The following is a 15,956-nucleotide window of genomic DNA, read 5'->3' as shown; positions in this document are numbered from 1 at the left end:
AGAGAGAGAGAGAGAGAAGGGGGGGGGGGGGGTTGCGCAACAACAGTAGGAAAGTATTTTAATTCTTTCAAATTTCTTTAGTTTTTGTTTTTCAGCTTAAAAGTTTCTGATCAAATTAATTTCAATATGAGACAAAAATAATCTGAGTAAATATGTAAATATTTTAATTTCATAAAACATGATCCTGTGTGTAAACATCAACCTAAATTCATGTGTTCATAATCCCCTGTCAAAGGTCATCCCTCACTGAGGATGACCTTTGACCCGCTCAGCTGAACTGATTTTCTTTCACAGATTCAGTTTAAATCTTTAATATTCATTTCTTTCTTCAGCAGTAAGAATCGGATCCCGTTTGGATCCTGACTCACATCAGCGTCGCCTCGCTCTGAGCTTCATGTGATTCACGGCTTCAAATCAATTCGATTTGCCCTCAAGAGCTCAGGAACATCCACAAATACTCTGCTGTTGGTTACCATGGAGATGATGCAGCGTAGCGCGGCATTTTAATGTGAAACGTTTAACTGAGCAGAGCTACAGCAGGGCACCGAACACACAGCCCTGAGGAACTCCACTCCCAATAAATTCACTTACACCTTTTACATGTTTTTATTTTACATTTTGGGAATTAAAATGATACAAAAATACAACAATAACCTCCAAACATTTACGTTTCAGCGCTAAAGCTCCTTCCAATAGTAAAAAATAACCTAACACTGAGCAACTTGTCTTTATGGCTTCGTCTGGAGGTCGGGTCCAGTTGGGTCAGGTCGGGTTGGGTCAGGAAGGATCAGCTTGTTGGCCCCGGTTTGTCAGAACAGAAGAAGAACTTTGAGGTAAAGAGTCAAAAGCATCAGTCTGAACATTTCTCTGGGTTTTATGTGTGAAAATCTGCCTTCAATGCTCTGTTGAGATCTGTCACAGGAAGGCTTTTATTTTGAAAGTCACGAGGCTTCGACCAGGTGGAAGCCTCCGTTCTCCTCCCTCAGCCTCTCCCTCTTCCTGGCCTGCACCAGGCTGTAGACCACCGCTCCCAGCGTGTTCCTGTTCATGCTGAAGCCCCGCCCACCGCCGCGCTCCACGAAGCTGGACCGCTCGTCCCGATTGCTCACGAAGAACGTCCGAACCTGGAGGGTGAGACGCGTCAGAGCCTCACCTTTACGCCCTGACCTGGAGTTGAACTACCGACCTTTCCATGACGCTCACTGATGCCTTTCACATGAATGTCCCCTCTGAGCTGCCGTAGGAAGCCCTGCTCCACCAAAATGCAGCTGGTAGCTTCTGGCACCTGAAGGAGTTTAAGATGATGATGATGGCTGCATAAGCTCCTCCCACAGACAGGTGGCTCACCTGGATCCTCCCGCTGACCCCGGTGCTCTCCATCCGGCTCGCCATGTTCACCGTTGCCCCCCAGATGTCGTACTGCGGCTTGGTGGCGCCGATCACACCTGCGATCACCGGGCCGTGGGCGACACCTGCAGGCCAGAGAGAGAACTGCATGAAGATTCAAACGGCTGAAGATTTTAAATAATTTTAAAACTTATTAAAATTTATGGAAAAAATAAATAAGAAATACTGGAATTGAAAAAAACTAATAAGATATATAAAATATTATATATATTATATATCTTAAATTAGATTTTTTAAAAAATCTAATTTATAAGAAACAAAAACAAATATGATCTTAATTAAATATAAATATTTGAAAATTGTTTTTTAAATAAGGTGAGAATTTGAAATTAAATTCTTTCTGTCTCTGTGTGTATGTTTCTGCCCCCACCGACTCTGAGCTGGAACTGGTTCCCAGTCTGCGTGTTGATCTGCCGCAGCGTTTCCTGCATGGCCAGAGCGAACAGCACCAGCTCACTGAGGTGACGCCAGCCGTCGACACTCTCCTGATGGACACATCGCCGTTAGCAACCTGCTGCAGCGCCGAGCCGAGGCAGGGAGGACACTCACCTGTCGGTCAGGTGAGAGGCCCGAGGCGGCCATATAGGAGCTGCCGATGGTTTTGATCTTCTCCACCTCCTGGAAGTAACACTCGTCCAGCAGCTGCAGCAACAGGCAGGCTAGTTAATCAGGGTGGGTCAACGTCTGCCCCGGGGGCCGTTTGAGGCCCGGAAATGATTTTGTTTGGCCACTGAGGCTGAGTACGAGTAAAGAATGGAAACAATTGTACAACAAAAATAGAGAACAACTGATATCTTAGTACACTTGAAATATGGAAAAACTGACTCACAAGTAAGTTTTTGGCAAGATACGAGAATTTGTCTTAAGTCAATAATTTCTTAAAAGCTGGAACACTGAGTTCTTTTAGCTTTTGTGTAGTCTTAATTTGGTGAATTTATGCTTTAAGTTTGCCAGTTTTTTCATAAAGTTTGGACTCCCCACTGAGCCATTCTGACCTCGTCGAAGTCACTGATGATGTGGTTGAGGAGCCGCAGACACTCGACGTGCTGATGGACCAGTTCCTTCTGCTCGTAGAAGTCTGAAAACCCGGGCAGCGAGGCAAACAGAACCCCGACCCACTGGTACGACTGGGCGTACAGCTCCTAGGATCCAAACACAGCTGCAGGTTGGTTCATCCAGCTACAGGGACAGACTGATGCATCATGGGATTGGTCTGCCCAGATCACCTCGTTGTTGGTGTCTCTCTCCAGGAAGTGCTGAGCCACGTGGGACGGCAGGATGTTGAGCAGCAGACACTCATTGTGCTCCCGCTGCTCCTTCATGTCCTCCACCTCCTTCTCGGCCTGCAGGCGCCACAGGAAGTCCAGCCGTGCCATGGCCTCCAGCTACCAACGAAGAAGAGTGAGAATAAGATGCTGAAGACAGAAGCTCAGGTGACCAGTCTGTCCTGCTGGCCTCACCTGTCTGCTGTTGTAGAGGACTGCGACCACGAACATCATCATGAGAACCAGACAAACGCCCCCCTGGCAGAGCTGCTGGGAGCTGACCTCAGATGAGATCAAAAGGGAGGACAACGTGAGACAGGAGACGGCATGAGGCGTCCATCCACTCAGAGACGTCCCACAGCACCTGAACGTACCTCTGAGTCTCGATGATGTAGGTGTAGAAACCTGCGGTCAGCAGCAAGAAGGCCAGCTGCAGCATGCAGCTCAGCCTGAGGAACACCGCACAGGTAACCATGGCGACCACCGCACTCAGCACCATGAACTGTTAACGAAAAACCTCACACATAACCATGGCGACCACCGAACTGTCTACGAAAAACTGCACAAGTAACTATGGCAACCACCGACTTATCAACAAAAAGCTGCACAGGCTGAAGGCTGCTGTCATGTTCCTACTACAGCCTAATGGTACGGGTAGGAAACTCAGCTTCATGTTCTGGGAGTCCAGAATGAAGGAGCTCTTACCTCTGAATGAGTACAAATGTTCATATCTGACCATCTGGACGGAGGTAGAGTCACAAAAGCTTCAGTAATGCTGGATTCTGACCAATCACACCAGAGCTGAAAAGAAGAAGAAACTTAATTTGCTTCAGTGTTTAAACTTTAACCTTCACAGCAGCAGATCCAGTTTCCCAGAAGCATGAAGATAATAACCATTCTATGGATTGTGACTGTCAAAATAACTAAAATAAAAATATTCAGACTTACGATGTTCACAGAGGCTATCACCGTATTGACGGTTATGGCAGTTAGCATGAGGACGGTTCGTGCGTATTTTGTTTCATGAACCCAGCAGCAGAGTGACTGTAGAGGGGAGGGGCAGCGTTTAAACTCCTCCCCCAGAGTCAACAACAGGAGCAGGAAGTAGACAAAGACACTGATGATGAACTGGGCCACCATCGGACTCCACCTGAACAGAAACAGAAACAGAACTTGTCTGGTAAACGAGGGTAAATACTCAGCGTTCCCCGTTATGCTAACGATATTCTATTTATACCAGAAGTCTGTGAGGAGCACAGAGAACTGAAATGATTCAGTTTAAAAACCTGTTTTATGTCATCAGTAACAATTTGGTTGGAATTAATCTGTAAAAATTGTTGGTGGATGGATAAACACACCTTGGGGCAGGAATTAGCACCTGGACGGCCATCAGCAGTATCAGTAGGATGAAGGAACACACCATGTTAGACTTGAAAAGTTCATCTCTCATCTGAGAATACTGAAAAAGAAGTGGACTGTGATCAGCCACCTGTCCATCACACCTGAAACAAACCAATCTCCAGATAGGAAGTTACCTTTCCCTCCATTTGGGAGTCCTTGAACACCTGAGTGAAAGTGGTGATGTGCTCTTTCCTCATTCGCTCGCTGCTTCGCACTTCCATTGCCTGACGAATCCTCTTGTTCACTTCCCGTGAACCGGAACGCTGAGCTGCGATGTGATTGGGCAGTTGGGTGAGAGAGCCATTGGTGAAAGTGGCCAGGATCTACGGGAAGGACAAGGGAAGAAATAATCAAATGACTCCAGGAATATCCAGATTTTTACCAACTATACTCCATATACTCACAAAGTTCATTCCCAGGATGTCTCCAAATGGCAACTCAGCACTCCAAGTTGTCAGTTCATCATAACTTGGGCGCCTTGCTTTAGGGGGCTGGGCCTCCTCCCGTGTTGCCGGGCGGATAAGGTAAGTCTCAACATTGTGTTTCCGTAGGAACTCACTCCGGTCCTGGCCGTGGCCCTGTTCTGTCTCATAGATCCCACCCAGACAGTCCAGAGTGGCCTGTGAAATGTGGACCTGGCTGAGAGAGGAAGACATCTTTTTACCAATCGCTGGAAACATGAACTGGCTCTATGGTTGTTGTAGCTCTTCTGGGGAGACCAGGTGTTGGTTTAAGCTGCTGACCCTGGCACTCCTGCAGCTTCCAGACAGTTGGCAATATCAACATCCCAGCTCCAGATGTCAAACTGCCACTTCTGAAGACCCAACACCCCACAGAGGACAGAACCTGAGTGGACACCAATTCGCATGTCCAATTCCTGCTGCAGCTCCCGACGGACATACCTGCAACAATCCATGTGTTCATGTGTTACAGAGACGCCTGTGCAGATGGTGTTTGGGGTGTCAGTTTTCTTACCGTATGGTGCTGATCATGCTGAGGCCCATCTCCACACAGCAGCGGGCATGGCCGCGCTGGGGTTCTGGGACTCCAGACACACAGTAGTAACAGTCTCCTAAGATCTTTATCCTCAAACACTGATGCTCCTGCACACACGAGAAAAACTTTAACCTCATTCTCAAAGGAGGGCTACAGTTTTTTATTTTAGAAACTGTTAAAAAGATGACCCGACCTCAGCCAGGCTGTCGAAGCGTCCAAAAAGCTCGTTAAGGGTTTTAACGAGTTCCTGAGCCGAAAGAATCAAAGAGAGAGACGTGAAGCCGATGATGTCTGCAAACAGGATGCTGGACAAACAGAGAACATGTTTACTGGTGCAACAGAAGTTGTAAATCACATAAAAGCAGTTTGCTGCAGATCAGAAAAGTGTTTGGCAACCTGACGTCCTTGTAGTGGTGGATGTAGATTTTGTGGAACTGTTGAGGCAGCAGATATTCATCCACTGCAGACATGTCTGCAATCATCTCCAGAACCAGGAAGCGTGGTAGGATGGACATTACCAGACGCTCCTGAGAAAACGACGAAGGACTTGGACACGTTTGTCTTACATAAGAGTAAATGTGTCTAAGTGGGGAAGAGTTTACCTGTCTTTGGTTCTCCCTCTCCAGTCGGACTCGTCCTTCAATGCATCTTCGCGTCTCTAGAAAACTCTGCCGCTGAGTCCGGTCAGACAGGTAATTCATGAAGATACCGGCGGTGTTCATTGCCAGGTACAACAAGCCTTTTGGGAACACCTGGACAAAGGAAAGGACATTAAGAAGGTGGAGAGGCATTTAGACTAAAAAGGGAAGACATATGGTAGTAAAAAGTGAGAAGTATAAAAGTTTTCTAACCCTTCTGATCAGAATTTGGTCGCTGTAGTGCCAACAGACATCCACTAGGAGGTGCAGGGTGGAGGTGATTGTCCCTGCAGCAATCGCCCAGGGGAGGGGCAGCGGCAACAGGGTGTAGGTGGAGAACAGAGTGAAGAAGACATACCAGGAGTGATCGATTTCAGCCCAGCTGAAAACCCCAACTAACACCTGGACGGTCTGAGACACCCAGGTGAGCACCGACAGGTACCTGAGAGGGCGGACGGAAGGTCCAGACCTGTTTTTAGCAGTTGGTCATCAGAAGTCGTTGGAAGGGTTAACAGCCTTTAGCTTTAGACATACCGGAGCCACTGTGGTGATGTCATTACCTCCTTGTTTGCCACTGCCAGCCCACAGACCCCCGCCCACAGAACAAGCAACAGGCCGGTCAGCCAATCACAAGCCACGGCCCCCCAGCCTGTTGGCCACGTCACCAGTGAGATGAACAGCCGGATGAAGATGTCAATGAGGTTGGTGACAACCAGAGAGGTTCTTCGCTGAGCTGAGGAGAACTGCTGGTAGGTCAACTCCAGGTCGGCAGACCTGGTGGTCCGGATGAAACACAAGTTTTAAAAACTGTTGAACATCAGACTGTTTTACCTTTTTGTTTGTGCTTCTCTACTTGAATGTTAGCTGCATGGTAGGAATGAAGATGCCTCGGACCGTCGATCCGTATGACACAAAGAAGTCGGCATCAGTTGGCAAACGCTGTGCGACTTGCGTTTGTACAGAAATCCTTGGAGTTGCTGGATGAACTCGAACTGCAGACGAACGACGCTTCTGCCAAAAATTACCACGAGACGTCTTGTTGCGTATCTGCCTGCAGAACCACAGAAAGGAAGCAATCAAAGACCAAAAAGTCCCAATGTCACCTGCTGATGGCATCAGGCGTCGTACCTGTTGATGTCAGCAATGTAGGCGTCTGTGACGGTGATGCGGTGTCTGCCTCTCTCCAGGCCGCCAGCGAGCCTCAGAGAGTACAGGTTGTGCTGGTCGATGATGTTCCTGACGGCGGTCTGCCACAGCAGACGTTTCCTTCGTAGGCCGTGGGCGGGGCTGATGTTCGCACTGAAGGTGATGTCACTGGGCTGCCTGGCTGACTCACAATCGCCATTTGTCAGTTGGGTGAGGTTGTCAGTCATGGTTATGTGGATGGTGGGTCTGAGCTACGGAGCTGTGTGAGCAGAAACCATGAAACACTAGTCTGATTTCAAGATTTCTGCCAGACCATTGTCCATTACTCCAAATCAGTAAAGTCACTCAATAATGATCTGATAGGTGGCTTCATTTTTCACTTTATGGCTTTTAAATCATGAGTCACACTTTTATCTGAGGTGAGCCTCAAGGCTCTACTCTCAGCCTCTTTGGTTTTCTCAAACTGCACATCTTTGATTCCTAGAGGATTTATCATCTACAGATATAACAACTTTTTATCATTATTATGCTTAAAAGTGTAGCTTTTTCTCTGTTTCCACGTATTTAGTGGTTTTTACGTTGGGTCTGATTATAATGGTCCTGTTTCATTGTCTGTAATTAGCAGAGGCCTCCATTGACGCCGTCAAAGTGCTGATGAAGCAGATGGTGTTAATCTAATGCCAGGTGAGGCCAGCGCCATGCTGCCATGCTGTACTTCAACTTACAGTTGACTCAACCGTGTATCCAGAACCATTAAAGAGGATTCCTGCTTCACACCAAACTGAATGTAGACACCTTATTTGGATTTAAGGTAAAGTGGTTCAATGGGAACAAATCAGTAAGAAAAGGTGAAGGGTTTTATTGAATCCTCTGAAGATTAGTTCACAGGATGAAAAACTGGACAGAACCGAGACATACTTGTACTCACTGGGTGCAGAATTGAGTTTGTCATGTCCAGTAACGACTCCGGTTCTTGTGGTTTGTCTTTGTCCTGTTTTTGTTTCCTTGCTGCTTCCTCATTCATCTCAGGTCCATCAACTCCATCTTGTTTCCTGATTTATTCAGGAAACATCTATAGCCTTTCCAAGCTCCTCATTCCTTCATCAGCGTTCTGAAGGTTTCAGCAGCAGGAAGAGTCCAGTCTTCATGGTGTCGGTGAGTAAAGACGGAGGTACCGTCGGGTTACAACCAGAACATGTCGCTCCTGAACTGCAGGTCTGAGAGAGGCACAGCAGCTTGGTGTAATGAGCTGAAGTTGACCAGCAGATGTCCTAGTGCCGCGCTAATCCCATCAGGAACCCCTCGAATGGACAAAAAGCTGCTCATTAATCGGCCAGATTAAGCATGTGGCTGTGTCTGACTGATCAGGTGCCTGATGGGATTGGCAGGCCTCCAACCAGGCCAGGTTGTGTTTGTGTGCTCGGGTTGTGTGACCATGTTGATGGCAACTTCACAGATGGACAGAAACCTGAGAAGATGGGCTGTAAGTATCTGATCAGGGAGCTAAAAATGGATCCACTGATGTAGGTTTAGTGTGCTGCCACCTGGTGGCGAAACCTCTTAACTTTATTTTAAATCCAGGCCAAACTGGATGTAAAGTAGCAATACTAGAAGGTATTATTGCCCTGGCAACCGTCCATATCAGGACTCATTTCACTTTATAAATCATAAATATTCCCAAAAACAAGGAGAAAAAAGGGAAAATTTCTATTTTCCTTCAGTGGAATTAGAAAAATGAAACATTAGATCCATTTGGTTGAACATGTGGAAGCTCAGGCCGATTTTATTCATTCCTGTGGACACAAACATCAACATGTAAAAATATAAAACTGTAATAATAACATGTATCCATGCCAGCAGTCAGCTCTGTTATCAAACAGTCGAGCTGATAAAAGTCTGTAAACAGACACAGATGGTTCTGTTGGATCCTTCATGTAAACCTTAGAGGGGAACATGCTGACCGTTTCTATGGTAACATAAAAAAAAGAAAGTCCAGTTAAAACCGGAGTACATGTCACAATAAGGATTTAATGTTTGGCAGTAGAAATAAGGAAGATTTGGAGGATGATTCTCATTTAACTGGAAAATAAGAAAAATTGATTAAATAATCTGGTAAAGTTCTACAACATCCAAACAGTTTCGGAGAAATGTTTTCTAATCACTAAACTTGCAAATTAGACCAACTAAAACGAGATTCCAGATAAAATGATGTAAATTGTTCTATTTAGTTAGCTAAATAGATAGCAAGCTAACTGTTTAGCTTCAAACTAAGTATTTAAATGGTAGCTAATAGTTAGCTTGCTAACTAAATATTTACTTGAAAATCAACAGATATAATTAGTAAGCTTAATAGTTTACAAACTAAATATGTAGTTAGCAAGCTAACTATTTAGCTCAAAACAACACTTAGTATAAAGCTAAATATGTAGTTAGCAAGCTAACTATTTAGCTCAAAACAACACTTAGTATAAAGCTAAATATGTAGTTAGCAAGCTAAATACTTAGCTTCAAACTAAATATTTAGCTTTTTAATTTTTTTTTTTTTTTTTTAAATGTGACAATTGAATATCAGGGTTAAAATGTCTCTAAAATGTGTAACATTAAAAACAGAAACCGACAGGAAATAATTTAAATCAAAAGTTAAAACTAATTAAATTATTGAGTAAATAAACTTTTCAAATGAATTATGGGTAATTGGAGGGACCTCCTGATTGGTTCCTGTCCTGACTGAGCATCATGCTGTCTGGTTCTGGTCGGGTTCTGGCTGTTTGTTTGGAACATAAGGATCACATCTCAACATTCAGCATGCACTTTGACCCTACGTGACCCGTTCACCTGGGAACCTTTATAAACACGGGGAATCCTGACGTGTTCTGAGCTCAGTGAGGTTCTGATCAACAGAACACCAACAGAACCGAGCCGGTCCATCAGCTGCAGACCACAAACATTGTGAGAGCAACAGGAAGTGACATATGTTCTAGAAACTACAACTTCCTGCAGTATTTCTGAGCCCAATTTAAAGCTGATGTCATTTTGTTCAGTTAACTCAGTTTTACCTTGAATTTAATGTTATTATAATTTTATCAGTTTTTGACATCAATTTGTTTCTGATTTTAGGGATAATTTTTATAAACATGTTGAACTTGGGACATTTAATTTTCTTTTTAACTTAAAACATTTTATTAATATAAGTAACATTAAATCCATATTTAACATTTAAATTAATTCTCAAATTTCTAAAAATAATTTAAGGATTATCTGCCAATAAATTCCTTATAATTGTGGCATTTTTAAAAATTTGTAAATGTTTTCTTTTGGCTAAAAACATCACTTTTTGTTATTTTGCAAGCCAATGAAATGTTTATGAAGTGTTATTTTTCAAAATGCTGCAATACATGTATAAACAAATTAAATATTTGAGCAAGACTAAAAAGTTATAAGAAAAATGTATTTCCTTAAAATTTGTGAATTTAATCTACATATTTGGATGCTCACAGAAAGTGTAAAATATTAGAAGTTTTTTTTTTTTTAAATTAGATTAATAATAATAATAGGAAACCATTAAAAGAAAATCCTGACATTAATTTATCGGTTCAGATGTTAAGATAATAAATATTTAATTTAGATTTTAAAATATACATGTTTACAATGTTATGGGAGAAAATTATAACTGTAAAGGAATTTTAAAACTGTACAAAAAACAGGAAACTTTTATAAACATTTGCAAAGAATGAAAATATTTAAATTAAATTACTGATGAAAGATGTTAAATCTAAATAATATTCACATATTTCTGTAAACAGCGACACAGACTCAGAGCTCTAAATGGACCTGGTTGGTTCTGGTGGACTCTGCCGTCCTCATCGTCAGACCTGCCTGTTCTAAGGTCAAAGGTTAAAGGTTAAGGGTTAGCAAACAGCACTGTGGCACAGAGACAGAGTAAATATCCAGATAAATAAGGAACAAACATGTTGGTGGTTCTCTGTCTCTGTTATTTGATGTTCTTCAGCAGTGAGGTGCGAGCGTTCACCACCGCCTTGAAGGCGTCTTCGCTGCCGGGGGCGACGCATTTATCCGGGTGCAGCAGGACGGCCAGCTTCCTGTACGCCTTGTTCACTTCCTCCCTGCAGACAGACGACAGCGTCAGCGTCAGGAGATGCCGCGGGTCGGACCTCGGCGAGGATCCGGACTCACCGCGTGGCTCCCGGCTTCACCCCCAGCATGTCCCAGGAGTCCTTGCTGTTGCGGATGCGTCGAATGGTGTCGGCCTGCTCCTTGGTGAAGCCCACGCTGACCTCTGACACCGGCCGCTTCCCGCCGTTCTCACACATGTCAGTGATGGAGGAGAAGAATGCCTGCGGACGAAACCAGAAGAACCTCAGAGCATCAGTACGAAGCTCTGCGGCTCACAGGACGTCAGGACTACCTGGAACATCTCGTTGATGCCCTCGCCGCTCTGGGCTGACGTCTCAAAGTAGTGGAACCCTCTGGACTCCGCCCACAGACGACCCTCACCTTCATCCACCACCCGCCGCTTCGTCAGGTCCACCTGGGGGCGCCAGAGACCAGAAGGACTGAACACAGATCTGTTCAGTATGTTATTGATGACTTGGCGGTAGATCGGGTCGGACCTTGTTGGCGCAGACGACGAAGACGATGCTGTCCATGTTGGCCTGAGAGCCCATCTCCTGCTTCATCTCCCCCAGCCAGCTGTCCAGGGCGTCGAAGCTCTCCTTCAGCCCCACATCGTACACCAGCAGCACTCCCTGGCTGTCTTTGTAGAACTCGTTACGGACCTGAAACACAGAGCAGGACAAGCGAGTTGCTGCGCCTCCACCTGCTGAAAGAACCCAGACCGTCGCCTGTAACGTCCTGAAATGTCTCACCTCGTAGAAGAAGGGATGTCCGGCCATGTCGAAGATGTTCACCTTGATTTCTCTGTCTCTGACCTGAACTCTGACACACACAAACACACACATCACTACGACGTACAGCCGTCTAGTTCAGGACAGCGGTCGGTGTGAGGACCTACTTCGTGACTCCATAATCGATACCGATTGTTGCCAGGTACTTTGGAACAAACCTCTTCTCACAGTAGCGCTTGATGATGCAGCTCTGAAGATAAAAACAGGTTTCTGATTAACGTGAAGAACCAGGATGCTCCGGCTGATGAGGCTCAAGTTTCAATCACTCCTTCAACTCCTACCTCCATTTTATTACCAGACGTTGCCTTTTGGTTTTGTACCCGTTAATAAGCCGCTGGTAACAATGATCAGTTAACCTAGAAACTGACTTGTAAGTTGACTGACTGTGCTAAACGTCTAATGTACCAACTCTCTAAAGGACAATACAAAACATGGATACCAACTAAAGAACTGTACTCAGGCCTCTTTGGTTCTAGGAACTGCAGAATCAGAGGGTTAGACTATCACTGAGGCATGATTTTGGGTAGAATAATCTAATTTACTCAGAGATTTTAAAAATTGAGGGACTGTAAATAAAAACACAATTTTTACTTTGCTTAGCCCACTACATCAGTTAATATTCCTGGATGACATACATTATATCTATATGAATCATCTATAAAGGTGAGGTGTAAGCCGAATAGTCGAGTAGTTGCCACCTTTTTTGGACATTCATTCAAATGTTTGGAAGTTTAAAGACATTATGAGGAATAATAAAATAATGGATTATTTAAATAAAGTCTGGTATAAACAATAACGTCTTGGGCTCAGACCTAAAAGCATCAGTATATTGTCTTAATATTAAAGAAGGGTTTCCAATCCAGGCTGTTAGTAGTTTCTCCATGTATTTACGTGTAATAAACAATTAATTAAGCTATAAAGCAGTGTGGTTAGTCCGTGTTAGAGCGTCCAGCTCAACCGGACCAGTCTCCATGTAGATGTGATGTGAAATAATCAGAAACTGTCCTACCTTCCCCACCTCGGCGTTCCCCAGGCTGATGACTTTAACCCGCAGGGATTTCTTGTTGTCTCGTCTTTTCGTCGCCGTTGTTTCCATTGCAGCTGCGATTAAAAGCGACTTTTAATGTGAAAATTAGTTAGCCGCTGCAGGCTAACGGTGCTAACTCGCTGTTAGCCACCAGGACAACGGCTACAGAGCAGCTCCGACTCTGGATTAATCACAACACATGATGGATTTCATTTAGTCTGATCTGTTTCAGACTCCTGCACCATCAGAACCTGATCTGCTCTGATGTTGGACCGGGACCAACTGGTGGGTTACTGCCACCAACTGGAGGTTCGGCACAGACCCAGCTCCATTTGGATCATTAAAAAAAGATTTTGTTAATTTACATTATTGTGGCTGGAGTCTACAATTTATTTTCTCTAATAACAATAATGAGAAAAACGTTTGACTGGAAGGTTTAGTGGAAGGAAAAACTGAACATGTAAGTGGCTCAGTGAGCCAGCTGACTGTCATTAGCTAATGCTAATTAATGTCTGTGATGCTTCTGCTTTTCCCCTCAAATGTCAGCCAGATATATGAAGGGCAGGGTTCTTGAGTTATTTTGAAATGTTTGGAATTTATTAAGCATAATTTCTTTTTTATTTATAAAAGTATAAGAAAACTATTTAGAGAGTTTTAAACAGAGCATCAGGGACTGAAGCCAGTCATGTAGTGAAAAAGACTGGATGGATCTGACTGACAAAACCTTTAACAACGAGCTTCCAGAAGTTACTGGATGATAAAAAGTATTTCCTCCTTTCTGGGTGTTTTTCTGAGCTTCATTTATGCCCAGATAATTTATTTATCTTGATAAATCCAGTGGAAATGCAGAGGAGATAATAATGTTCCTGTAAAGGTGATCACAGTCAAAAGGTGTTTTTACACCAAGATCGAATCTTTGGAGGGAAAGAAAACTAAACAAACTGACGGCTTTAAAACTTTTACACAGTAATGTTTCATTTTTAAATGTTATACTTCATTATTATTCTTTACCCTTAATTTTTCTACTAATCTGCCATAATGAAGACGCTTCCCCTGTTTGCTTCTCAGGCTATAAATAGATGTTAAAACTGGTTGAACTGGTTCAAACTGCTGACAGAGACGCATCTCGGTTAGACTGAAAGATGAAACTTTTTCTGTTATCATGAAGTTTGTTTTCTTAAGAACTGGAGGCTGCAGAGCCGACAGGCTGGAAAACCATCAACTGTCAGGTCAACCTGAACAAACTGTCCTGATCTGAACCAGAACCAGAACCAATAGAGAGCAAATCATTTAGTTTAGAAAAAAGCTAAATGAGCAAACTGAAGCAACCAGGAAACATTCCTGGACAGCAGAGACAGAAACTGATAAACATCTCACAGCAAACGCATACGTCAAGTTAAAACCTGTCTGTAACTCAGCAGGTTTTTAACTTTTTCAATGGAAAACAGTTGAAACAAAGCAGTTACACAATTTAAACCCTCCAGATTAAAAGAGCCCAAAGCAGAACACTATGTTCAGGAATTAATGAGGGAGGTTCAGGTGAAAATCAACATGGAAAGTTTCCTTCAGATCAACTTTAAACAACATGATTACATTAAATAAATAAATTTTAAAAAAAAACCTGTTTAATGAATAATCAAACATATTTTTAGGTTTCTGGTTGTGGATTTTCAGTGAGAGTGTGAGTTCCTGTTCCAGAGAGGATCTCTGCTGCTGCTACTGCAGCAGCACCAACCATCTGGTCAGGCTGGCTGGTGTTCATTCCTCTCTGGACTCCAGAGAGGAATGACCGGTTCAATGTTCAGAACCCAGCATCCCGTCCCTGATCAAAACCAGCCAGGTGAGCCTCCCTCATGTTACCTCATCTTTCTACCTGGATCCCATTGGACTCGCCTTTCTCCTCTTCAGGCACTCAGAACCTAACAGGTGAACACACCTCTGCTGTCAGAGGGGGCGGAGCCTCAGGAGGGTCCGGTTTCAGGTTCTGGAGAATAAATGATAATGGGATTGATAAATTTCTAATTAGTCCTGTGGTTGTTACTCTTGTCATTCCACTATGGGGTTTTTGAACAGACTGAAGTTGATTTAAAGTTATTGGAAAAGGGAAGAGAATTGGGAAAGAATGAAGTGGAAAATTATATTAATAAAGAATATCCAAAATATATTCAAATATATACAGATGCCTCAAAAATGGTAAATAATCAAGTAGGTATATCATTTATTGCTCCAGATTTAAACTTTATGAAAAATAAAAGAATAAATGATAAACTGACTGTATACAGGTGAGTTAATGGCAATTTTAATGGCTTTGGAATGAGTTGAGGAAATTGAAAGAAGAGAAGTTGTAATTTGTTCCGATTCAAGTAATGCATTAATTAGTATCAAAGAGGTAAATTCAGAATCAAGGCAAGATTGGATTCACTCAATTTCCAGGATTAAAAATCGTGGTTCTTAGGTTAAATTAGTTTGGATTCCTGCCCACATTGGTGTGGTAGGAAATGAGTTAGTGGATAGTTTTGCTAAGAGTGCTTCAAGAAAGGAAATTGTTGATTTGAATAATAAGATAAGTAAAAATGAGGTAAAGAATATTATAAAGAAATATATCAAGGGAAAATGGCAAGAACTGTGGGATAGAGGAGAGAAAGTGAGATTTTATTATAATATCCAAATAAGAGTTGGGGAAAGTAGAAGAGATAACAGAAGTGAAAGTGAAGAAGATATTATATCAAGAATTAGGTTTAGACATACAGGATTAAATAGTACTCTTATGTTAATTAATAAACATAATACAGGTTGTTGTAGTTATTGTGGAGAATTAGAAACAGTACAACATATTTTCTTAGAATGCAACAAATACATACGAGAAAGAGAGGTATTACTTAGAGAATTAAGTAGAAATAAAAATAAATTAGATATTAGAGAGATATTTCAGAGATCATCGGGGGACGTAGTGTTTGATAGTATCTTTAATTTTCTTAGAAGAACGGGTATTATGAGGAGGGTATGAGCCTTTGATCCATACTCCAATCTGGAAGGTGGCGGTAATGCACCTTAAAGTTGTTTGCCAACCGCCATAAAACAAAAAAGAAGAAGAAGAAGAAGAAGAAGAAGAAGAAGAAGAAGAAGAAGAAGAAGAAGAAGAAGAAGAAGA

At 43.0% G+C, this 15,956-nt stretch overlaps 2 protein-coding genes across 8 annotated transcripts; both read right to left on the bottom strand.

Annotated features, from left to right (window-relative positions):
• Positions 1-290: 290 nt before the first annotated feature.
• Positions 291-8,458, bottom strand: LOC106950379 (adenylate cyclase type 8). Of its 5 annotated transcripts, none has more exons than XM_015037196.1 (24): positions 7,772-8,452; positions 6,836-7,112; positions 6,561-6,758; positions 6,242-6,481; positions 5,921-6,149; positions 5,672-5,821; positions 5,466-5,596; positions 5,263-5,374; positions 5,049-5,176; positions 4,817-4,975; positions 4,478-4,712; positions 4,208-4,396; positions 4,031-4,131; positions 3,621-3,822; positions 3,378-3,473; positions 3,047-3,174; positions 2,868-2,949; positions 2,634-2,792; positions 2,403-2,549; positions 1,957-2,049; positions 1,778-1,892; positions 1,348-1,472; positions 1,187-1,285; positions 942-1,124 (listed from the first exon to the last, which is right to left on the bottom strand). In XM_015037196.1, exons 2-24 carry the CDS (start codon positions 7,078-7,080, stop codon positions 942-944), a joined length of 3,546 nt encoding a protein of 1,181 aa, XP_014892682.1. In that variant the 5' UTR covers positions 7,081-7,112; positions 7,772-8,452. The 5 variants fall into 5 exon arrangements, with proteins under 5 accessions (XP_014892683.1, XP_014892685.1, XP_014892682.1 ...); XM_015037195.1 differs by having other exon boundaries at positions 7,782-8,451; XM_015037197.1 differs by lacking the exon at positions 7,772-8,452 and having other exon boundaries at positions 291-1,124; positions 6,836-7,080.
• Positions 8,459-10,445: 1,987 nt separating this feature from the next.
• dnajc27 (DnaJ (Hsp40) homolog, subfamily C, member 27) lies at positions 10,446-13,247 on the bottom strand. Of its 3 annotated transcripts, none has more exons than XM_015037193.1 (7): positions 12,788-13,087; positions 11,886-11,968; positions 11,740-11,809; positions 11,485-11,649; positions 11,277-11,402; positions 11,048-11,208; positions 10,446-10,977 (listed from the first exon to the last, which is right to left on the bottom strand). In XM_015037193.1, exons 1-7 carry the CDS (start codon positions 12,872-12,874, stop codon positions 10,845-10,847), a joined length of 825 nt encoding a protein of 274 aa, XP_014892679.1. In that variant the 5' UTR covers positions 12,875-13,087; the 3' UTR covers positions 10,446-10,844. The 3 variants fall into 3 exon arrangements, with proteins under 3 accessions (XP_014892679.1, XP_014892680.1, XP_014892678.1); XM_015037194.1 differs by having other exon boundaries at positions 11,280-11,402; positions 12,788-13,084; XM_015037192.1 differs by having other exon boundaries at positions 11,280-11,402; positions 11,485-11,809; positions 12,788-13,247.
• Between the last annotated feature and the right edge of the window lie 2,709 nt (positions 13,248-15,956).

The sequence above is a fragment of the Poecilia latipinna genome, unplaced genomic scaffold, assembly GCF_001443285.1.
Source record: "Poecilia latipinna isolate Pla-1442-1.1 unplaced genomic scaffold, P_latipinna-1.0 Scaffold397, whole genome shotgun sequence".
Lineage (NCBI taxonomy): Eukaryota > Metazoa > Chordata > Actinopteri > Cyprinodontiformes > Poeciliidae > Poecilia > Poecilia latipinna.
This window is presented reverse-complemented; position numbering and strand designations above follow the sequence as displayed.